The sequence below is a fragment of the Oncorhynchus tshawytscha genome, linkage group LG26 (assembly GCF_018296145.1).
Source record: "Oncorhynchus tshawytscha isolate Ot180627B linkage group LG26, Otsh_v2.0, whole genome shotgun sequence".
NCBI classification, from domain to species: domain Eukaryota; kingdom Metazoa; phylum Chordata; class Actinopteri; order Salmoniformes; family Salmonidae; genus Oncorhynchus; species Oncorhynchus tshawytscha.
This window is the reverse complement of record NC_056454.1, coordinates 4659222-4683905: the sequence shown is the minus strand read 5'-3', so window position 1 is coordinate 4683905 and position 24684 is coordinate 4659222. Positions and strand designations below refer to the sequence as shown.

Here is a 24684-nt window from a genome sequence, read left to right as displayed (position 1 = left end):
AAGGCAATTGGTTTTGCCGCAGAGGAGCACGTGAGACAAGAAACATAAAAACCACAAACACAATGGGCTAGTATATCAGTCATGGGATGACAGCCATCAATTAGCACAAAAGGATAGTCAGTTGCACAACTGAATGCATTCAACCAAAATATGTCTTCCACATTTAACACAACCCCTCTGAATCAGAGTGGTGCGAGGGGGCTGCCTTAATTGATGCCATCTGTGCCCGGGAAGCAGTTAAACACTATTATAGCACAAAGATTGAGTCCATGCAACTTATTAGGGATATTTTTTGTACTGAACTTATTTAGGCTTGCCATAACAAAGGGGTTGAATACTTGTTGACTCAAGACATTTCAGCTTTTCATTTGTAATTCATTTGTAAAACATTATGGGATAATGTGTGTAGGCCAGTGACCCAAAAAATCTAAATGTAATCTATTTTAAATTCAGTTAGTAACACAACAAAATGTGGAAAAAGTCTAGGGGTGTGAATATTTTCTGAAGGCATAAAGTGAAAAAGTCAATGGGTCTGAATACTTTCCAAAGGCACTGTACATGCAGCTTCTCTTCTGTCATTATATATTGCCCTAGAAACCCTTGCTCACCAGACTAATGTCATATATTATCGAATGAATGCTTCAATCTACTGACATCTGTAGAGTTTTCTCTGTCATCTCTTCTTCTTTCGTGGAGCAAAGACACATAGGGACCAGGGAGAAAATGCAATAACAAAAAAAAAAAAAATGGGAAAGATCAGTTTGACTGGTTTTAATGAAATAGAATGCTGTGTAAATGACCCAAGATGTTTTTGATAACATTTCAGTTCCGCTTGGATGCATATTTTATGTGGTTAAAATAATATCAGCTTTTGTGACGCTGAAAAAGTAAGCACCTCTACAGACGGGTCCGCATCTCTCAAGATGCTGAAATAAATAAATAATATTTCTCCACTCCTGTTCCCAGGTCAAAATGTACATTCAGGTGTGTCAATTTACTGAAAGAAATGCTTAATTCTGCAGGAGTTAATATTAAGACTATGTGAGAGGTTATAGACCTACAGTCAGTGTCCAGATTTCAGCTTCCATTTAACCCATCTGATCAGTAGGCTACAGTTCCCTTGATGTGGCATAGGCCTATTTGAAGTCCCCATCTTGTGACTGTCGAATTTATATAGCACCTCACAATCATCAATCATCACACAACATTAGGCACTGCTATCATCCTCTTTTATAACTTCACTAAATCTCTTCCCTTCTCGTTATTTCCAACTCTCCATTTTAGCAGAGTTTTTGCCTCAGTGGATCATGGATGTTTATAAGTTATCGACCCTGGTTCATGTCTTGCGCAGTGCTCACTCTCACATGCTAGAGCTAGCTACACTAAAGTCATTGCTAGCTAGCTAGATAGTAATTTGGCTAAAGACAATGTATTACCGTGCTGATCATCGCTGTTCGGCATCATCATGGCTTCAAATATCGGGGATGTCGAATACAGCGTCCCCCGACTAGACATCACTGGTCTGCATCTAAGCACAGTATGTTTTTCAGTCTGATCCACTTTTGTTGGGGTCTTTCATCTTTTAATATTCTTGTTTGAGTTTCTTAAATTTGACTGACCGATGGATTCCAACCTTGGCTAACCCAGATGTTCAATAGCGCTTGGACATCTCCAACCATAGCCGTGGGAAGTAATGGTTCTGAGGGTGCTGCAGTGCCCACTGAAATAATATTAATAAAAAATTATTAACAAAAGTAGTGCACTGGGCCTTTAATAGTCCTTTATTAGTGGACCGATATAGCCGTCTGCAGCGCCAGCACAGGCTAAAAGATTCCTCTACAAAATATAAAATTCACCATCAGTGTTCCGTTGACATTTCACAGAGATACAGTATGCTTTTTTTTGCGAGAAATCTTCGGGAAAAGAACAGGAATTTTGAATTAATATGAAAAGCGTATACTAAAATAGGAAAATACTACATGTCATGTCTCAAAATCAATATCAATCTTATCTTTATATTGTTTTATGTCCTGCTTATATTATCTCCTGCTTCATATGATCAGTTTTAACAGTGGCCAAGGATACAGTGGCTATTTGTGACTCACCATCTGGATTCAGTCTTATGTAGCAAAATGTGAAATGGTGTTTCTGACATTGGATAAAAGTAGAGACTCGGAGCTACAAAATGGTATATCATACACTGCATTTGAGGAACAATGGGAAAGTCATTCTGCTTTGAAAGTCGATCAACTTGTAAACTCACTTTTGAGAAAATCACCTTTGATATAAGGGCACAAGGCCAGACCCAGATGCAGACACGGGAGGCAAATGGCTTGAGTCTTTGATATTTATTATATTCCAAAAGGGTAGGCAAGAGAATGGTCGTGGACAGGCAAAAGGTCAAAACCTGTTCAGAGTCCACAAGGTACAGTGTGGCAGTCAGGCTCGAGGTTGGGGCAGGCAGAATGGTCAGGCAGGCGGGAACAGAGTCCAGAAACAGGCAAGGGTAAAAAATGTGAGGATTATACCCTGACTACACTGCTCGCGTTGCAAAATAAATATAGGAATATATGTTATTCAATTATTGCACCCACACTGCTCGCGCGCGCCAACGAGCATAGAAGTCACTCCTATTTCTGACGCAGATCGCGCTGCAAGTCCTGCCTCTCCCATCTCCTCATTGGTTATACCCACGTGGGTGATTGAAAGACGAACTGTTTTGACGGTTGTCGTGGTAGTACTATGAAAGTGTAGATGCCAATCACCATATACGTTCAAAGATGAAAAAGCCTGGAAGGAGGAGAGATGACTTGAAACGATTCGGTTGACCGTTTTATGCGTGGATTAATTGTCAGAGTAGAGGACCTTGTGCATTTCAGGTAAAATAACAACTCAATGTTTATATCCCAGGACAAATTAGCTAACAACAGCATGCTAGCTAAATAGCACAAATTAGCTAGCAAGTGCAAGCTAACTAGCTAAATTACCATACATGTTTAATGCTTTTCGACCTGTCCCCAAATTAATGTCATTGGTTGATCCAATGAACCATTGCATATCTGTTGAAAATGTTGTATCAAGACAGCCCAAATGTGCCTAATTTGTTTATTAATACATTTTCAAGTAATAGCTACTGTAAATTGGACAGTGCAGTTAGATTAACAAGAGTTTAAAAGCTTTCTGCCCATATCAGATAAGTCTATGTCCTGGGATTTTTTTATTTATTTTTTACTTACAATCTCATGCTAATTATATTAGCCTACGTTAGATCAACCGTCCCATGGGGGGAGGGGGGAGCTCTCTCTTTGATCTCAAAACAAGTGCATCTACTCGCGACCACTCATGCTGTAAACACAGTCCAGTTCAGAGTGAATGGCACAGATCCGTGTATGGCAATGGCTATTTGCATTTATGCCTACTGCAGCTTTGATTGGTTATGGCACACTGGTCTGTGTAGAGTATGGGCCTGAGTCGTGCCTGTCAATGCAATGGAATCCTACTCCAATCAGAGGAGGCTGATGGGAGGGGTTATAGGAGGACAGGCTCATTGCAATGGCTGCAATGGAACTGATTCAATGGTGTTTCCATATGTTGGATGTGTGTGATATCATTCCATTTATTACATTCCAGCCATTACAATGAGCCTGTCCTCCTAAAGCTCCTCCAACCAGACCACCGATTCCATTATTATTGATCACGCTAATGTTGTTCATGACACACGTGCCACTGCTGGCCAAAGGGAGGCAACAGAAGCCAACCCCCCACTGTGTCGCTGTTTTTGTGAATGAACAAACCCATTTTCCAACCAAGGGGAGGTTTTGAAGTTCGTGGTCACAGAGAACAGAATAGGTGACAGGATACATTGTGATAGCTACACATCATCATTCTCTGTCCTTATCCTTCTGCTGCGACAACTGAAAGCAAACAAAGAAAGGCACTCAACTACAGAGAACAAACATAGGTACAAGACACTGGGGACATGCCGACAAAGCTCTGAGAGGCTACACCGAACACTAATACGCAGCCGAGCCAGTGCATAGCAAGGTACAGCCGGCAACCTGCCAATGACAGCCTTTCAAGACATCACCCACCCCCCTGCACTTCTCTCTTGCTCTTCACATTCAATGAGAGACAGCACAGTTGTGGGGGGGTCTACGGCCATGGAGGGAAATGTTTGTTCCCTTGGACTATTGGCGTGCAGCAGTGAAAACTAATTTGAATCTGCTGGGGATCGCGTGCTATTAAATGTATGTCCGTTGTTGTCACGGGGTAAGGTCCGATGGATACCTTCATTTGTGAAAAATGTATTGAACTTGATGCAGCTAAAGAAAGGATTATTAGTCTTCATGAATAAATAAAATATTTGACCAAGCCTAACCCTAACCCTTGAACTGAATAAGGATTCTATGAGACTATCGGCATCTTTAAATGCTTCCTATCAAACATCCAAGAGGATCATAATGGGACCTTCCTGGACTATGATACATTTCCAACATTGCACCCCTCTACTAGCTTGACCCAGAAAATGGCTGCTCATTGTTCGACTCCAGGTGAATGTAAATGGATATTAAACATTTAGGAACATACCTTATATCGGTTAAAAGCCTAAATTCTTGTTCATCTAACTGCACTGTCCGATTTACAATAGGCTTTACAGCGAAAGCATGCCATGCGATTGTTTGAGGATAGCGCCCCACATCAAAATGTTTTCTCTCCGGCTTCATAAATTCACAAATAGCGATTAAATATTCACTTACCTTTTCAAAATATTCCTCTGATTTGTCATCCAAAGGGTCCCAGCTATAACATGTAGTGTCATTTTGTTAGATAAAATCCTTCTTTATATCTCACAAAGTCTGTTTAGTTGGCGCCATCGATTTGAGTATTCCACTTGTTCAACATGCCAAGATAGGAATCCGAAAAATCTTCCCCTAAACTTTGTTTCAACAGGTCAAAATTAATTTATATTTCATCCTCAGATACCCTAAAATGTAATTCAACTATAATATTTCATCTGGAAAGAAGTATGTTCAATAGGAAAACAATATTAGCAGGTGCGTGTCCTCTTCCTCGCGCGAGCATACATGAATTTCCAAGTCTGTATCCCTGTGGTAAAACATATTATTCTTCCTCGTTTAGGAAGAAACAAGCCTGAAACCTTGACCATTGAGTGGAAGCCCAGTGGAAGCCATAGGAATTGCATCCTGAGAGCTAGATTTCAGAATGCCCCAATTATTTCCATTGTAAGAGCATGGGCTCTCAAAAATAAAATAATTTCCGGGTGGTTTTTCTTTGGATTTTCTCCTACCATATCTATTGTGTTATAGTCTCCTACATTATTTTAACATTTCTACAAACTTCAAAGTGTCTTCTTTCCAATGGTACCAATTACAGTGGGGCAAAAAAAGTATTTAGTCAGCCACCAATTGTGCAAGTTCTCCCACTTAAAAAGATGAGAGAGGCCTGTAATGTTCATCATAGGTACACTTCAACTATGACAGACAAAATAAGGGAAAAAAATCCAGAAAATCACATTGTAGGATTTTTTATGAATTTATTTGCAAATTATGGAAGCAACACTGATTGCAATAAATTTCACATGCTGTTGTGCAAATGGAATAGACAACAGGTGCAAATTATAGGCAATTAGCAAGACACCCCCAATAAAGGAGTGGTTCTGCAGGTGGTGACTACAGACCACTTCTCAGTTCCTATGCTTTCTGGCTGATGTTTTGGTCACTTTTGAATGCTGGCGGTGCTTTCACTCTAGTGGTAGCATGAGACGGAGTCTACAACCCACACAAGTGGCTCAGGTAGTGCAGCTCATCCAGGATGGCACATCAATGCGAGCTATGGCAAGAAGGTTTGCTGTGTCTGTCAGCGTAGTGTCCAGAGCATGGAGGCGCTACCAGGAGACAGGCCAGTACATCAGGATACGTGGAGGAGACCTTAGGAGGGCAACAACCCAGTAGCAGGACCGCTACCTCCGCCTTTGTGCAAGGAGGAGCACTGCCAGAGCCCTGCAAAATGACCTCCAGCAGGCCACAAATGTGCATGTGTCTGCTCAAACGGACAGAAACAGACTCCATGAGGGTGGTATGAGGGCCCGACGTCCACAGGTGGGGGTTGTGCTTACAGCCCAACACCGTGCAGGATGTTTGGCATTTGCCAGAGAACACCAAGATTGGCAAATTCGCCACTGGCGCCATGTGCTCTTCACAGATGAAAGCAGGTTCACACTGAGCACATGTGACAGACGTGACAGTCTGGAGACGCCGTGGAGAACGTTCTGCTGCCTGCAACATCCTCCAGCATGACCGGTTTGGCGGTGGGTCAGTCATGGTGCGGGGTGGCATTTCTTTGGGGGGCCGCACAGCCCTCCATGTGCTCGCCAGAGGTAGCCTGACTGCCATTAGGTACCGAGATGAGATCCTCAGACCCCTTGTGAGACCATATGCTGGTGCGGTTGGCCCTGGGTTCCTACTAATGCAAGACAAATCTAGACCTCATGTGGCTGGAGTGTGTCAATAGTTCCTGCAAGAGGAAGGCAATGATGCTATGGACTGGCCCGCCGGTTCCCCAGACCTGAATCCAATCGAGCACATCGGGGACTTCATGTCTCGCTCCATCCACCACAGACTGTCCAGGAGTTGGCGGATGGTTTAGTCCAGGTCTGGGAGGAGATCCCTCAGGAGACCATCCGCCACCTCATCATATTTGTATTAAATATTTGTATTTAATACAAATATTTCATTCATTCAGATCTAGGATGTGTTATTTTAGTGTTCCCTTTATTTTTTTGAGCAGTGTATTTGTGAGAGGCATTGACACCCATGCAAACCCCACAAGACATGCCACCATAGGTCTCTTCACAGTCACCAAGTCCAGAACTGCCTTGGCAGCAGCTAATGGGGATCCATAATAAATACAAATACAAACACTGACTCCAATGCTGCAGCAAAATCTTTTACACTGTTTGTTTTGTATAAATAGTCTTACATAGATCATTTTCTTTCGGTATGTTACATTGAAAGGGGCTAATATTGCATTGATTCGATCACAATTCCCACAGTGGAGCGAAACATTGATAGTGTTAACTAAATGGGAAAGTTGAGTGAAGTTCAATCTCTTGCTTCTCTGCACTGGCTAACATTTCTTCTGTGCAGCAGTCCGAGGGGAGCTGTGTGCACACAAGCACAGCTTAGAGGGAACATTGTTGTGGAGTAACTACAATGTTTTTTGATCCATCTTCAGTTTTCCCCTATCACCATTGACCTCATTGTGAAATCTCTGACAGGTTTCCTTCCTCTCCGGCAACTGAGTTAGGAAGGAAACCAGTATTTAATAACTTCACCATGCTCAAAGGGTTATTCACTGTCTGCTTTTTTTTTTTTTTTACAGATCTACTAAATGGGCCCTCCTTTGTGAGGAATTTGAAATCATCCATGGTCTTTCTGGTTGAATCTGTGTTTGAAATTCACTGCTCAACTGAGGGACCTGAAAGATAATTATATGTGTGGGTGACAGAGATGAGGTAGTCATTCATAAATCATGTTAAACACTATTATTGTACATACTTATTATTATGTACCTTCTTAAGCACATTTTAACTCCTGAATTTATTTAGGCTTGCCATAACAAAGGGGTTGAAACTTATTGACTGAAGACATTACAGATTTTCCTTTTATAATAATTTGTCAAATTTTCAAAAGTCATCATTTGAAAATATTGGGTATTGTGTGTAGGCCAGTGACAAAAAAACTAAATTGAATCCATTTTAAATTCAGGCTGTAACACAAGAAAATGTGGAAAAAGTCAACGGTGTGAACACTTTCTGAAGGCACTGTAAAAGGTAATCTAATTGTGGAATGATACTCCTCACCGGCATTAGTGTGAGTCAGATCTGTATCGAACAGTGTATGTGTGTGTGTGCGTGTGTGTGTGTGGAGAGTGGGTGGGGAAGAACTAGCTAACTGCCTCCCCAGCTAGCAAATTTTGTTCCTTGCATGTTGTGGGAACATACGTTTTATGCTTCACATTGGTTCTGTGAACGAAGCCATTTTTAAAACGTTCTGAGAACAGAAGTTGCAGAGAGCTTCTGAGAACGTTTTACTATTGTTCTCTGAAAGTTTTCCTGTGAGGTTTTATTACCATTCTCAGAAAGGAAATTATAGGTTATTTGAAGGTAATTAAATAACATTCTGAGAACATGTTTCAATAAGACTTTTAAATAACACTGCTTGTTAACTTTTTTAAACTCCAAGCTAGAGGTCTTCACGGATCCACCAGTCACCGAATACCCGAGACCTGATCCGGGATCCACCAGTCACCGAATACCCGAGACCTGATCCGGGACCAGAGCGGGTCTGGATACAGAATTCTAAATAACGTCACGAATTCGAAATAATGTCTGGGTCGGTTCTGATATGATTGTCACGGGTCTCGGGTATGTGTAATTTTAACTGACTTGTCCAGAAGGAACCATACAGATCCGAACCCAGCTGCTCCATTAGAAAGAGAGAGCTAGAGAGAGAGATAAATTGAGTGGCGCATGTAGCTTGTTGCTGTTGTTGGACAATCCTAAGTCATCAAAGTGACAATAGGCTGCAGTGATAGAGCCTCCTTGTGGGGCAAAAGTTATGGGATATCTAATCAATGGAAGAGGGAATTAAAATGATGGAATAAAACATTTAAGGAGAAGGATCGGCTACAACGACCAAGAGCCTACAGATAGGCTGCTACTTTATATTCTAAATTGAGTTGTTGTTGTTTGTAACTGTGTAGGATGAGAAAGCGCATGCAGTCTCAAATAGCCTAGCTAGCTGCTAACTAGTAAGCTTAACTAGCTTCTCCCGGTGTGATGCAGGCAAGACAGGTACTATGTAATCATATTAGATGATAAATAATCTAGCTATGGTAGCTATTATATTATAGAGTTAGTTGGTTGCTGTCTCTCATCTCTCTCTTCCTCCTCCCTGATCCCTGTGTCACTCCCTCACACTCACAGTAGCCTACATACACTGCACGGCCCCTGCTATAGCGTCACCTCTATCTACATCCTCTCCCTCGCGCTTTATCAGCTCTGGTTAATAAACTTAAAAATATACTTTTCTACTGCTTCCCTCACTTGGATCAGGTCCGTTCGGAACGGGTCTCTATATTTAAAAAAAAAAAATTATATATATCGATTCCAGATGGGAAGGCCCTAGGACTATTTCAGAACGGGTCCAACTTTTAGGCCCGAGAACGCCTCTACTTCAAGCACAGATAGGACACATGAAAATTAATTTGCTTAAGTATTAATCATGCAAACACATTAATGTTTTATTGTAGCATGACGTCAGTGAGATTTAAATCTTCTGTTTTATAGCCATGGAATGAGTCCACTGCGCCACCAAGATGGAGCCAGCATGCTATGTTTTTTTTTACTCATTCAAAGTTGTTCATTTTAGTCTATTCAAAGAGACTCCATTTCATAGGAAACGGGCACTAATTAAAGGGACACCTCTGGATTCTGGCAATGAAGCCCTTTACTTCCCCAGAGTGAAATGAACTTGTGGATATCATTTATATGTCTCTGCGTGCAGTTTGAAGGAAGTTGCTGGATGACTGGAAGTTTATGGGTATCTGCTCATTGCGCTAATGCTAGTTAGCATTGGCTCACAAAACTATGTCTAACTTACTGGACACAGATACATAACAAGGGTATCCACTGGTTCATCTGACTATGGGGAATTAGATAAAGGGCCTCATTGCCAAAATCCCAAAGTATCTGTTTAAGATCGGGTGTGGCCAATAAGTGGGCATAGCCAAGACACTTAATAGGATAGAGTTTTGTTGATGCTGAGAACGGAATGAATATGCTTTTAACCTTTTCTAACGTGAGTTCCAAATATCTCTAACGGTTGCTCCAGCTTGAGCTGTTTTATGTACGCGATGTCAGAATGCACTCACTGTTCCAAAATGGGATTGTTATGCAACAGGACAGTTAACACTCGCTGCTTGCTAGTTATGTATGTTTCAACTTGTCAATTTCAAATTATTTTCAAACAAGTTGTTTTTTCTAACAACAGTTTGAACTGAGGTGTGTTCCACCTCCTCGTTAATTCACATAGAAGTAGCCCATTTCAATTTGTTTGAGGCTTTACTGAGCCGGACAAACTTCTCTCTTCGAGGAGATCCCTTCCCCCCCTGCCCTTCCCACCAGTCTCAACATCAACAGTGAAGTGGCGACTCCGGGATGCTGGCCTTCTAGGCAGAGTTGCAAAGACAAAGCCATATCTCAGACTGGCCAATTAAAGGAAAAGATTAAGATGGACAAAAGAACACAGACACTGGACAGAGGAACTCTGTCTAGAAGGCCAGCATCCGAAGTCGCCTCTTCACTGTTGACGTTGAGACTGGTGTTTTGCAGGTACTATTTAATGAAGCTGCTAGTTGAGGACTAGACACTCTAATGTACTTGTCCTCTTGCTCAGTTGTGCACCGGGCCTCCCACTCCTCTTTCTATTCTGGTTAGAGCAAGTTTGCACTGTTCTGTGAAGGGAGTAGTACACAGCGTTGAACCAGATCTTCAGTTTCTTGGCAATTTCTTGCATGGAATAGCCTTCATTTCGCAGAACAAGAATAAACTGACGAGTTTCAGAAGAAAGTTATTTGTTTTGAGCCTGTAATCGAACCCACAAATGCTGAAGCTCCAGATATTGAACTAGTCTAAAGAAGGCCAGTTTTATTGCTTCTTTAATCTGAACAATAGTTTTCAGCTGTGCTAATATAATTGCAAAAGGGTTTTCTAATGATCAATTAGCTTTTAAAATGATAAACTTGGATTAGCTAACACAACGTTCCATTGGAACACAGGAGTGATGGTTGCTGATAATGGGCCTCTGTACACCTATGTAGATATTCCATTCAAAAACAGGCGTTTTCAGGTACAATAGTCATTTATAAGATTAACAGTATTTGTATTTTTGATCAATTTTATGTTATTTTAATAGACAAAAAAAAAGTGCTTTATTTTCAAAAACAAGGACATTTCTAAGTGACCCCAAACTTTTGAACGGTAGTGTATGTATGTACTGTATGTATGGAGCATAATGTATTTACAGTTTTATTCACATGTTTTCAAGTACTGGTTACAAACAATGCATTCCAATTATTGCATAGATTGTAATGGACACCTTTGATGAGTGTAACATACTTTTTTGAAGGTTGTACTGATTATAATTAGCTAATGCTAAGCTATTTGCTAGCTATGTGTGGCACCATGTTTGCTGACATCATGCAATGCATTGTGAGTGTCACGTAAACGTCTGTCAGACCAAATATTTTATAATAAGGTGAAGGAATGGTTCACTCATCTTTCGGGTAAAAGGTGAATGATCGTAGACGACACACCCCCTTCAACATGCATACTGCAAACAGACCAACCTCATCTTGTCTCCTCTTATTATTTTTGGTTGACGCGAAAAACAAACATGGCGGCGCGCACAAACTACCCATCATTGGATTACTTTCGATTTCTATAAAGTGTTTTACTCAATTATTTCGATCAATGTTGAGCTCACCCGTGATGTGATGAATTACTAATGTAGCTTACATTTGACGGTTTGGATGATTGTGTATACTGTTCCTACTTCTGTGAATGTCTGAACATTGCATCCAAAAATAAACTTGTCACATTCAGGACATAACTTTGTAAGGACTGTGTTTCTGCTAAATGTTTCTGTGAAAAAACAGTGTGGCTACCTCAAATGCTGACTGTTGCATCAATCGAAACTGGACGTTCTAAATAAGCGTTCTAATCATACCGGCAGAGACCACTGTAGAATGATCACACCCATTTGTTGTTACATGTGAAAAGGTTAAATACCAATCTTAGACCGTTCCCTGAACGTTACTAAAGATTTCTTGTGGTTTTTATGGAAAGTTTTCTTAACGTTCTCGGAACAATTTGAGAACATGGCTTTAAATACAACCATGAAGAAACTGGCAGAAAATGTTATGCTGGAGTCCGTACATACCCTTAGAAGAACGTTTCTTATCGTTCTCTGAACAATTTGAGAACATAACTTTAAATAGCACCACGAGGAAACCTGTAGGAAATGTTATGCTGGAGTATTGAAATTCCCATAGAAGGACATTGTTTCTTAATGTTTGTGAACATTTCCAATGTCAAACCAGTTGGAGAATATTGCTAGAACATTACCAAAATGTAAAATACATGTAACCAACTTTTAGGAAACATTCTGTTAAAGTATTGAAATACCAAGAATATAACATTTTTTTTGTGAAGTTCCTTAAATGTGCTCAGAATGTTCCAAAGCCAAGCAACCATCATGCACCATTCCCAGAAAGTTGTGGGAAGGTTGAATGCAAGATAACAATAGGACAACAACGCTCTCACCAAGTTTGAAGAAACATGTGGTTCTCAGAACATTATGTGTCAGCTGGGTTACAACTGTGAAATGTGATGTCATGAGACTGAAGTGAGAGCAGGCAACAGTGTGCTTTCCTTATTGTTGTTCACCAGATTCACGAGACATCTGTTTATGGGCGGCATGGGATGTCTTCCTGTTGATAGTGACAGTTCTGCTTTTACCGTACCCTATAATCATGGGGTTATTGTAACAACACAGAAGAGTGACCTATCATGACAACTTTATATATTTCTTATAATATGTTAAGCATATCTCTGCTTTTCTACATTATTCTCTTTTCATTGATACAATTTTTATCCACTCCTCCAGTTGAATATTTAAGCCTGTGTGTTGGCCCATGTGTGTAAAGTTGTGCTATAGTCATCAATGACCTGCCTCACTGTAACTGTGAGACTACATGTAGGTCTACTTATATAGAGTATCATTAAGTTAACTCTGCAAAATACCGGACACCCTTATAGTGAGAGCGACCTTACTTTGTAGATGTATTGCTTGTTATACGTAATAATGTATAGTGACATCCTGTTTAATAATAAGTCTAGCATTGTGTCTGGATGTTGAAAATGTGAGGATGGGTGGTATTGCTCACTGGGGTGTTGGCTGGTTATATCACTCACAGTCTGGAGGTGTGAAAGGATGTGGTGAGAAAGATGAAAGATGAAAGCTACAAGGTTGGAAGCATGTGGATATGTGCACATGCCTGTATTGATGTGCACACGTGTATGTGTGTATCTCCCTATTCCAACACGATGAGGTGTGTATATTCCTATTTCTTTGTCTTTTTCACCATCCAAGGGCTCAGCTGTAGTTTTTTATCTATCTACCTCTGTGGTAAGAATATAGACCTTTAGCTAGTCATGCCATCTCTAGGTGATCGCCACACACTACAATATACCTCCATTTTCTATTAATTTATGATATTTACAGTGCATTCGGAAAGTATTCAGACCCCTTAACTTTTTCCACCTTTTGTTACGTTACAGACTTATTTTAAAACGGATTAAGCATATTTTTTCATCAGTCTACACACAATACCCCATAATGACAAAGTGAAAACAGGTTTTAAGAAATGTCTTATTTACGTTAGTATTCAGGCCCTTTGCTATGACACTCAAAATTGAGCTCAGATGCATCCTGTTTCCATTGATCATCCTTGAGATGTTTCTACAACTTGACTGGAGTCCACCTGTGGTAAATTCAATAGATTGGACATGATTTGGAAAGGCACACACCTGTCTATATACGGTCCCACAGTTGACAGTGCATATGCAAGAGAAAAAAACAAGCCATGTGTTGAGGCACAGATCTGGGGAAGGGTAGAAAAAAAAAATCTGCCGCATTGAAGATCCCCCAAAAACACAGTGGCCTCCATCATTCTTAAATGGAAGAAGTTTGGATGCACCAAGACTGTCCCTAGAGCTGGCCACCCAGTCAAACCGAGCAATTGGGGGAGAAGGGCCCTGGTCAGGGAGGTGACCAAGAACCTGATGGTCACTCTGACAGAGCTCCAGAGTTCCTCTGTGGAGATGGGAGAACCTTCCAGAAGGACAACCATCTATGCAGCACTCCAGCAATCAGGCCTATATTGCAGAGTGGCCAGATGGAAGCCACTCCTCAGTAAAAGGCAGATGACAGCAGGCTTAGAGTTTGCCAAAAGGCACCTAAAGACTCAGACCATGAGAAACAAGATTCTTTGGTCTGATGAAACCAAGATTGAACTCTTTGGCCTGAATGCCAAGCTTAACATCTGGAGGAAACCTGGCACCATCCCTATTGTGAACCATGGTGATGGCAGAATCATGCTATGGGAATATTATTCAGTGACAGGGACTGGGAGAGTAGTCAGGATCGAGGGAAAAGATAAACGGAGCAAAGTCCAGAGAGATCCTCGATGAAAACCTGCTACAGAGCACTCAGGACCTCAGACTGGTGTGAAGGTTAATCTTCCAACAGGACAATGACCCTAAGCACACAGCCAAGACAACGCAGGAGTGGCTTAGGACAAGTCTCTGAATGTCCTTGAGTGGTCCAGCCAGAGCCCGGATTTCAACCCAATCTAACATCTCTGGAGAGACCTGAAAATAGCCATGCAGCGACGCTCCCCATCCAACCTGACCGAGCTTGAGAGGATCTGCAGAGAAGAATGGGAGAAACTCCCCAAATACAGGTGTGCGAAGCTTGTAACGTCATACCCAAGAAGACTCGAGACTGTAATCGCTGCCAAAGGTGCTTCAACAAAGTACTGAGTAAAGGGTCTGAATACTTATGTAAATTTAATATTTCTGGTTTTTATTTGTAATAAATGTGGGATTTAAAAAAAATGTTATTTTTTCATTATGTGGTATTGTGTGTAGATTGATGTAGAAAAAATGAACAATTCAATCCATTTTAGAATAAGGTTGTAAGATAAACAACATTTGGAAAAAGTCAAGGGGTCTGAATACTTTCCGAAGGCACTGTAACTACAATTTGGGGCGGTCTTTACCTGCATTTACATGTATAATAAGACATATTTGTGCTGCCAAATGACACATTTTTTTTGTCACCAGCATTTTTCCCCCTGGTCGTTGTTGTAAATGAGAATGTGTCCATAATCAACTTACCTAATAAATGAAAAGTAAATACCAAACACAAACAGTGCACATATTACTAATAAGATGGGCAATCTGTTTATTAGTGTTGCCTGCATATGATGGCAAAAGAGTTAGATATGAAGCATGACGCACTTCCCTTTTTTTACAGGAACGTGCACTCACAACCAGTTTCCTGACCCGTTAAAGTAGCAATGCATCCAGCCCCAACCGCCCCTCTCTGACTCGAGCCTGTGTATTGTCAGAGGTAAGTACTGCTCGGTCTCTTTGCTTTACATTTCATACAGAGAAACTTCAATTTGGACTGTTAATGTTAAAATGTCAGCCTAAAATGTATAATTGCTCTTTGTTACAATTAGATTTAACATTGTCTCAGACAATAGGGATAATATTCAGATATATTCTATTATATATTTTAAGTATAGAATCAAGGCACTCATTCAGGTGGGCACCTGTGCTATTTACTTTTGGCAAAGCTTGTGCTTTGGTTATGTAGTTTGTATAAGGTTAGAATACCGCTTCACTTGCACATGGAGGGGAATTCATTGTGCAAGAGCCAATGCACTGTTGGAATATCGTACACTTTTTGGAATTTCACATTTCGTACTGCACTGGAAATGTGTTCTAGAGTATATAGAAAGAGCCAGCAGAGGAAACACATGAGAGGTTTTGGCTCGTCTAATGTGACACAAGAAGCCTCCGAAACAGTCACATTTGGTGTGTGGTTATTTACCCCCTCACAATGTGTGGGTGAAGGTATGGTAGTGTGGTAGAGGTTCACTCCAGAGTCGAAAAGCATATCAATTGTCACCACAACAATTGCCAAATATCACACTCAGTGCAAAAATGATAGATTTTAATAGACAATCTTTTTTATTACAACATCTATAACACATGATCTAGTTCATATTTGCACAGGACTAGTATTACTAGATCATTATAATTATTGCCCCATGTAATACTTTTTGTCATTCAGTATTTACCGTTATGATACAGAAGCCTGGAGGCTGTTCTAGGCTTGACGATATTTCAACTTGACGAGGGATAGCCTAATATTGGCTTTCAGTTCAGAAAGGACAATGCACTTCAAAGAAGAAGCATAAACTGTATGCAGTCATTTAACCTCAAACTCTGACGCCCACTGGTGGCATTTTCTAAAGGTACATTTCGGTTTCAAAACTATAAGTCCTACACATGCTTAATACTGTTAGAATGGTAAGAACTGTGGGATTCTGATAAGGGAAACAATGTGACTACTACAGAGCCTGAGCTACAACCCTTGAAATGTACAGTTTTAGTTTTTTGTCGGGGGGATTTTTTTGTTGGGGAATAACAGATTTCAAATTCTAGGTTTGAAATAAAATATGTCACCAATTACTGTTCCAAAAGGATAAAACAAAGATTCTGATCTTTGACCTAATGATGACGCTCTAAACATGCACATATTCTCATAGGAACGCAGCCATTTTAAATGCACAGGGCTTGTGCAATGTGTTTTCTTCTTACAGGAATGATATACATAGGAGGAAGCTGAAATCTCTATCAATCTATTGATGTACAGTAAATATAACCCCTGTCTGATTCCCAGTTCGTCCACTAGATAGCAGTAGGTGATCACATGATATCTCTTGGCCACTTGAAACCATTGGTTAGTGAGTCACTGTGCCAAATGGCTAAATGGATTTTCAAACCTGACATCTTAAAACGACCTTAGCAACCAGGGCTTTCAAGTTATGGAGTAGAACTAATTAAAATATGACACAGGCAGGTGAGGAAACTTCAAACGTATTTTCCCATTCACTTTTCCTATTGTAAACGATGAGCTAGATCAACGGCACATGTGGAGGACTCATACAAGGTAATGTGGACGGAGAAGGAAATGCATTGCTTTACAATGACCACCAGGGTGTACCATTTCCATGGATACTAAATGCTTGCACTTCTGGTGACTTGACCTACATTTCCTACTCTATGAATATGACCATAGCGCATTATTTATGGTCTTTATGGTCAAATCATACTGCATTGCTAGCAGTATGATTTGAGTTGTGACAAGCTACATCACATTACACTTCAGCTTGATGTATTTAGCCAGTTACTGTATTATTCCCCTTTCATCTGTGGTATCATACCTAGCCTGGCTCGCTAGCATTATAAATTAATGTTGTAAAACAAAAAGTATCTACCAAACTCACTGGACCTGGTACCTTGTCCAAAACAAACACTCAGAATTTAACAGGTTTTAATTCATTGGCACTATAGTCTGCCAAATCTTGTTTTAAAACGGTTTTCAGATCCCAGACAGGACCATGCTACCTTTTTACATTAATCTAAATGTCTGCCTGATCATAGGTTGTCTGTGTGAAGTCATTGTTACCATGGCATGGAGTTCCAACAGCACCAAACTGGACAACACCACCTTGTCCCTGTTCCAGAACGTGACAGCCAGTACAGCAATCTCCATTGTCTACATTGTGGTCACCATCATCAACCTGGTAGGAAACAGCCTCTCCATGTGGCTCCTCCTCTTCCATACGTCTCCCAAAACTCCCTCCATCATCTTCATGATCAACCTGACCCTGACTGACCTGACCTTGGGCCTTGTCCTGCCCTTCCAGATCATGTATCAGATGCAAGGGTATAATTGGAGCCTGGGCCCGGGCATGTGCAGGTATTCTTGTTTTATTCTTTTGACTATCATTTATTTATCCTGATCAGTCCCATTGAGGTAGATGTGCATTTTACAAGCCCTGGACAAGAGCCAACAACTTTCTTTCATCACGGATTAATAACGATTCATTATATTCTGATCTTCCACAGGCTCTTGACCCTGGTGTTCTTTGCCAACATGTACTGCTCAATTCTAACTATGACCGCCATCAGTGGAGACCGCTACCTGGGCATCTGCCGGCCCATGCTCTTCTGTGAGACCAGGGAAAGGAAGTCATTCGCTGTGATTGTCTGCTTCACCATGTGGACAGTCGTCCTATTGGTCCTGTACCCACTCACTATAACCGACCTGACGTTCCACGTTCCAGAACTCAGGATTACCACCTGCTTCGACGTTCTGAAGAGGGACATGCTTCCATCCATGGTGGCCTGGGCTGCCTTCCTCCTTGCACTGTTTGTCATCCTCTTCCTCATCCCGTTCTGCATCACTGTTTTCTGCTACATCAGCATCATCCGCAAGCTGGCCCGAGACTCCAAGACCAAACAGAAGGATAAGGCTATTGGTCTCGCGGTCACCGTCCTAACGGTTTTTACGCTCTGCTTCACTCCCAACAACATCCTCCTCCTGGCTCACACCATCCGGAGGCTCTTCTACGGGGACTCCCTCTACATGGCCTACAAGCTGACTCTCTCCCTCAGTTGCTTCAACAGCTGCCTGGACCCCTTCATCTACTACTTTGCCTCTAGGGAGTTCCGGAAGAAGTTGAGGCAGATGCTAAGGCTGAAAACACATAGCAGTCTGGACACGGGGAAGACAGACTTGCACAGAGAGAGCCTGTACTCCGCCCAGTATGTGTCTGAGGGACAAGGTAGAGAGAACGGCAGAGTGTCTGTTAAACAACACTGTTAAAAAACAGAGAGAGGGCCTCCAGAGTGGTGCAGCGGTCCAAGGCACTGCATTGCAGTGTTAAAGGCATCATTACAGACCCGGGTTCTGTCGCAGCCGGCCGTGACCGGGAGACACATGAGGCGGCGCACAATTGGCCAAGTGTCGTCCAGGTTAGGGGAGGGTTTGGCCGGCCGGGATGTCTTTGTCCCGTTACACTCTAGCGACTCCTTGTGGTGGGCCAGGCGCATGCACGTTCCGCTGACAGATTGGTGCAGCTGGCTTCCGGGGTTAAGCGAGCAGTGTGTCAAGAAACAGTGTGGCTTTGCAGGGTTGTGTTTCAGAGGACGAATGAGTCTTGACCTTCGCCTTTCCTGAGTCCGCATGGGAGTTGCAGCGATAGGACTAGACTGTAACTACAAATTGGGGAGAAAAGGGGGTAAAAAGTACAACAACAAAAACTGAGAAACATTCCTGTTCAGATAATTTCACAGGAATGTTTTTGTGTGCTGTATATAGACCCAGTAACAAACCAGGCTAGATGGTGCTTCAAAAAGTTAGTAAAATAGGGTAATTTATTTTGTGAAGGACTGTTGCAACTTGCATAAAGATATCAATGAGACGTGTGTGGCTAAGTGAAAGCTAGGCTCCTTTTACCTCAAATGTGATCTCTGCCTCCTGCCAATTCGGGCGGATTCATTGTTTCATTGTGTGAATTATTAAACCTACCTACTGGGGTAATTTCAACAAAATTACATTGAACCAATGTGGAATAGACAATGAATTGATTTCTCTGCCCAGTGGGTACCTTTGTTAAATGTTTATCCATTCCCCACTAATTATATCACCAGTAATGAATTTAATGTTAATCTCCGTCATCTAGAATGTTAGGGTGTTTAAATCACGAAATTCTATTCATTCATGAAATAAATATTAATTTACCATTCTCATTCTCTGAGATTTTGATGTCATTTTCCCAATGTGGAACATTGGAACACTCCACAAGTAAATATATTTAAAAAATGATAATAATTGCACTTGTCTTTTCCTACTAGCACTGACTTAGCTGATTAACTTCTTATTGAGGAATTTCCTTTTTACTATGACTGTGATATATGGTCGTCCCATCTAGCTATCTTAAGATAAATGTAGTGTAAGTTGCTCTGGATATGAGTGTCTGCTAAATTACTAAAATGTAAAAATGTAAACATCTGAGCGTGCATAGAAAGAGAACTTCATGGCCTGTGTGCTACGATTGGGTTCAGTACTATGAAAAGGGTTGAATTTAGGAACTGTGATAAAATGTTGAGATTGTCTTATTTAGATGCATTCACCAATGTAATGATGGATGTGGGAATTGCCTTTGCAAGTGCATATGTATCGGTTTGAGGCCCTGTGATTCAGATTCCTTTTGGTTTCTTGGCATGGACACAGGTAGCCTTTGCCGGCCGAGAGTACTTAGCACTTCTAAACAGAGTTCCAGTAGTAATTTGCAAACCTAGCACGAACCGATTCTACATGTAGAAATGGCCGAAAATGTCAGCAGTCAGACACCCACAGGTGGGTGGTCCCGAAAACACACCACGCGGTCAGCGAGCGAAGAAACAGCAGATGAGGGGTCTTGAAAACCTGTGTCTGTTCAGATGCTATAGGTTGAGCCTGATTTAAAGGTTATCTATTTTGGCTGTTGCCAGTGTATATATTGAAAATCTAAACAACAATATCTAGAAAACAATTGATCCAGATGATTAGAAAAATTATAGTCCCATCTCAAACCTCCCTTTTCTTTCAAAGATTCTAGAGAAAACTGTTGCTCAGCAGCTTTCCTTCTTCCAACAGCACCACCATGAGGCCAAACACAAGAATACTCCACAGCCCTCATACTAAACTCCAAAGCTTGAAGCCAGTTCCACTGCATTTTTTCATTGTTCCCCTCTAAAAAGGGACTGATATAAATCTGGGACACCAGGTGGGTAAAATGAATTATCAGGAAGAACAGGAAACCAGCAGGCTCCGGACCTCATAGTGTAAGAGTTGAATACCCCTGCTCTACAGGTTAGCTAGACTCACATCCCTGAGAATGTGTGCCAAATTCCATAACTCAGAGTCAAACAGATCAAGAGATATTAATAGGTGCCTGTTATAGACCCACCATGTGGTTGATCAGAATATTTTTTTGCATATATTGAGTCTTGACAGAGTTCTGAATATTTGTATCAAGATTTGTTACAATATGAATAACCATGTCTGATTTATATGCATTGATTTGCTTGATATTTTCTATTACATGGTGCCTTCGCTGTTGGATCACCATGAAAGACCTGTAAATAAAGTCTACACCTTGAGCACTTGGCTTAAGCTGATTTCCTTCCATTACAACTGATACAGTTCCATAATTTGGAAATAGAAAAAAAAAATATATAAAATCAAAGTAACTGCAAAAGAAACATGGGGAAAAAATGATGAAGAGGGTTTCCATAGGACGTGCTAGACATCAAATGAAGGCCTATACTATGTTCAACTTAAAATTGATCTGTAGCAGTTTAAAAATGGTATTATTCTATGGTTGCCTTTGACACCCATATGAAAATGTCAAATATGTTTTGTAATTGATAATTAAGCTTTAGACATCCAAATGTTTACCACCTGTCATTATACAATAAACATTTCCACCTGACACTATATATCAATTAAATTACAAAGGAACACTGCAAATTTTGAATTTTAGTCTTTTTCTAAGATAGGTCAGGTCTATGTCCCTCCTCCTGTTTTCTGTTGATATAATTCCGCTGGATGGCGCTGTCACATCAGGGACCTGGCACTGCTTATTGACAGCTGCTATTTGGAATTCTCATGCTTCTGGTAAGAAAATTACATTTTATCTGGATGTGTTTTCAGACTTTTATTACGGAACGTGTTATACTCATGTTTTCTTGCAATAGTCAGTATTTCAGTCAGCTGTTCAGCCCTATGTGAGATCGATGTTGTTGTTTGAGCTTGTTCTTATCAAAACATCGAGATAGAAACGAGATGAGAAACGTTAGGTAGGCCTACTACACTATTCAAATATCATGCCACACCGTCAAAAGACATTTACTGTACAAGTAGCCAGCCCATGACATTCGTATCGGAATGAACTAGTGAAACATGGGGGATGGGAACCGAAAGGCTGGAGGAAGCAGTCACAGCAGAGAGGAAGAGGCGAAGAGAGAGGGATAAAATGGGCACAATCTGTCTTCTCCAGCAGGTGGCGATTTGTATTTTTTTTTCGCTTACTAAGCGAGGAATTTTTGTATCGAGGTCAATGAGTGTGTCGAATTTGGTTAACAAAATATGTAATTGCTTATTTGCTAGGTGTGGTTTATTTAATCTAATATAAGCGTTTTAACGACGAGGTTGTTACGAATGTACTGAAAAGTAGGACACGTTACATCCGGCAACTGAGAAAAAACACTATAGCCTGGTCGTCACTCTTACCCCAGCCTATTTCTATCTTCTTACAATTGTGATTTTTAAACCTAAACTTCACCACACTGCTAACCGTATGCCTAACTTTAACGTTAAATTAAGACCAAAAAGAATAGTCAATTATTGACTTTGTGTTTTAGCTAACTAATGGAAACCGTTGTGCCCTCTCATTGGCTAGAAGGATCTCACCTGATCTTCCCTTTTCCCGGCTGCCTTCCATTTTTGAAGATATTTATTTTCAGTGTTAGAATGGCCAATGGAGTATCTGTTCAATTTAATGGAAATCTGTGGTCCCCTTTACAACTGTGTTCACTTGTTACCACAGCCACAAAGTAAAACACCGCCTATTACTACTTTAACCTAATCACACTGCTAACGTCATGCCTAATCCTACCCTTAAATTAAGACCAAGAAGCACATTTTTGTCTCATTCATTTTTACGATATCGCCCACGTGGACTTTGTGGCTGTAGTAAGAAGTGATAACACGGATATCTGAGTGCTTCTCGAAGGGTTCATTCAAACTGCGTGCTTTATGATCACTGGCAGATAGATAACACGTATTGTACACGGAATTATTGGCTATCTATCTGCCAGTGATCATAAAGCACGCAGTTTGAATGAACGCTTGGAGAAGCACTCAGAATTCCGTGTACAATACGTGTTATCACTTCTTACCACAGCCACAAAGTCAGTGTGGGCGATATCGTAAAAATTCATGACAAAAATGTGCTTGGTCTTAATTTAAGGTTAGGATTAGGCATGCAGTGTGATTAGGTTAAAGCAGAAATAGGCGGTGTTTATGACTTTGTGGCTGTGGTAAGTAGTGAACACCGTTGTAAAGGGGAGCACAGATTTTTCATTAAATTGACCAGATTCTCCATTGGCCATTCTAACAATGAAAATAAATATCTTCAAAAATGGAAGGCATCCGGGAAGAGGGAAGATCAGGTGGGATCCTTCTAGCAGATAGCCAATGACTAGTTGGGGTGGGCATGTTGCTCATATTTTGATCAGGAAGGCTATATCCTGTGGCGGCAATACAATAGTAATTCTCAGATCAATTTGTATTCATGCTTCGCTATCACGTCGGGCCGAACAACGCCCTATGACCTTATTCATGATACAGCACTGCGTCTTGTGTCTTATTGCTTAAATACTTGCTTGGAAGTAGTTGTATTTATATTAATGGTGCATGACTTAATGCACGATGGGCCTAGTATAATCAACATTTTGTAATGATGACCATTTCAGATGATATGATAGTTATTCTGTTCCACGCCCGGTTTCCCGATAGCGATGGAATTTATATTACATACTGACCAGACCAGACACGTCGCTTGGGTCGCAACATAAATGTAGAAATCCATGTTATTCAATTATTGCACCCACACTGCTCACGAGCATCTTCGCTGCCAAGGGCTAAAATAGAACTCATTTCTATTTCTGACAGATCGTGCTGAAAGTCCTGCCTCTCCCATTTCCTCATTGGTTTATAGAAGCAGGTACACACATAGTATTGTGGTAATACTATGAAAGTATAGATGCCGATCACCATATAAGTTCAAAGATGAAAAAGCCTGGAAGGAGGAGAGATGACTTGAAACGATTCGGTTGGCCGTTTTATGTGTGGATTAATTGTCAGAGCATTTCAGGTAAAATAACAACTCAATGTTTATATCCCAGGACCAATTAGCTAGCAACAGCAAGCTAGCTAAATAACACAAATTAGCTAGCAAGTGCAAGCTAACTAGCTAAATTGCCATACATGTTTAATGCTTTTCGACCTGTCCCCAAATGAATGTCATTGGTTCAGAGTTTTTGATATTTTAACCTGCGTGCGGTGATAGTGTTTGGTGTACGGAGACAAAACATTTATGCACGATGGCGCACGCAGCCGGTTTGGTGGGCTTACGAGTGTTTTAACATGCATCTTTCCTACAACGACCGAAGATGTAACTTGTGTTTTCCAAAACGCCACTCGAGAACGTTCGCTAAAAAGTGCATTGTTTAGCCATATGTCGATACTCTACTGTGTAGTACCCACTTGAGTGATGCTACACTGCCGCTGAAAACTCACGATACAGGCGATTGTATTAGAATAATTCATTCTCCATTCTTTACATTTACACCTTTGGTTTAAATTCATATCATTCGCAACTCCAACAGCTTATTTGTTTCTTCTTCTGACAACAGGCGTTGTCTTTTCACCCAGGTACACACACTCCTGGGAGATGACAGCATGGGTACTAATTATCCTATTTAAATATGTGACAGCCAGCAAGGTGCAGAATACACACCAAGGGATTGTTCAGTAGAGCACTATGATAAGGATGTTGCAGATACAGTTGAAACCGATTTAAAAATCAGTTAAGTGCAAACTAATTTTAAGTGCATGTCTAGTTCACAATCAGTCAAATAACAAACACCATCATTGTTCTTACTCCAGATATCTGCACAGTCTTGTTTAGTGCACACATTCAAGACAGCCCCAAGCCATTTTTCAGGAGTCAGCTGTATCTGGTAGAAAAACACACATTTGTGACTTCACTCTCTATTTTATATTATCTCAAGTTTTTCTGTACTTTACCATGTCCATCTCAAATCAAATTGTATTTGTCACATACACA

The 24684-nt window shown here is 40.9% G+C and overlaps 2 protein-coding genes across 5 annotated transcripts in view; both read left to right on the top strand.

Moving 5' to 3' along the window:
- Positions 1-15188: 15188 nt before the first annotated feature.
- LOC112225074 (P2Y purinoceptor 8) lies at positions 15189-20932 on the top strand. Of its 2 annotated transcripts, XM_024388668.2 has the most exons (4): positions 15189-15278; positions 17384-17526; positions 17650-17702; positions 17852-20932. In XM_024388668.2, the coding sequence occupies exons 2-4, from the start codon at positions 17410-17412 to the stop codon at positions 18609-18611; spliced, it is 930 nt and encodes a 309-aa protein (XP_024244436.1). In that variant the 5' UTR covers positions 15189-15278; positions 17384-17409; the 3' UTR covers positions 18612-20932. The 2 variants fall into 2 exon arrangements, with proteins under 2 accessions (XP_024244436.1, XP_024244435.1); XM_024388667.2 differs by having other exon boundaries at positions 17384-17702.
- A 403-nt stretch (positions 20933-21335) lies between these two features.
- si:ch211-269e2.1 (cohesin subunit SA-2) overlaps positions 21336-24684 on the top strand; it is a 46576-nt gene continuing 43227 nt past the window's right edge. For 2 of the 3 annotated variants that reach the window (XM_042306766.1, XM_024388662.2), the window contains exon 1: positions 21336-21449. The gene's annotated coding sequence lies outside the window, so the exon portion shown is untranslated. Of the gene's footprint in view, positions 21450-23648; positions 23710-24684 lie in introns of those variants that run through there. The other variant, XM_042306765.1, reaches the window with a different exon arrangement.

Excerpts from the sequence above, each read along its gene's own strand:
- LOC112225074 (XM_024388667.2), top strand. The coding sequence starts at position 17,410 with ATGGCATGGAGTTCCAACAGCACCAAACTGGACAACACCACCTTGTCC. Across the intron at positions 17,703-17,851 it reads CTGGGCCCGGGCATGTGCAG|GCTCTTGACCCTGGTGTTCT; the intron begins GTATTCTTGTTT and ends GATCTTCCACAG.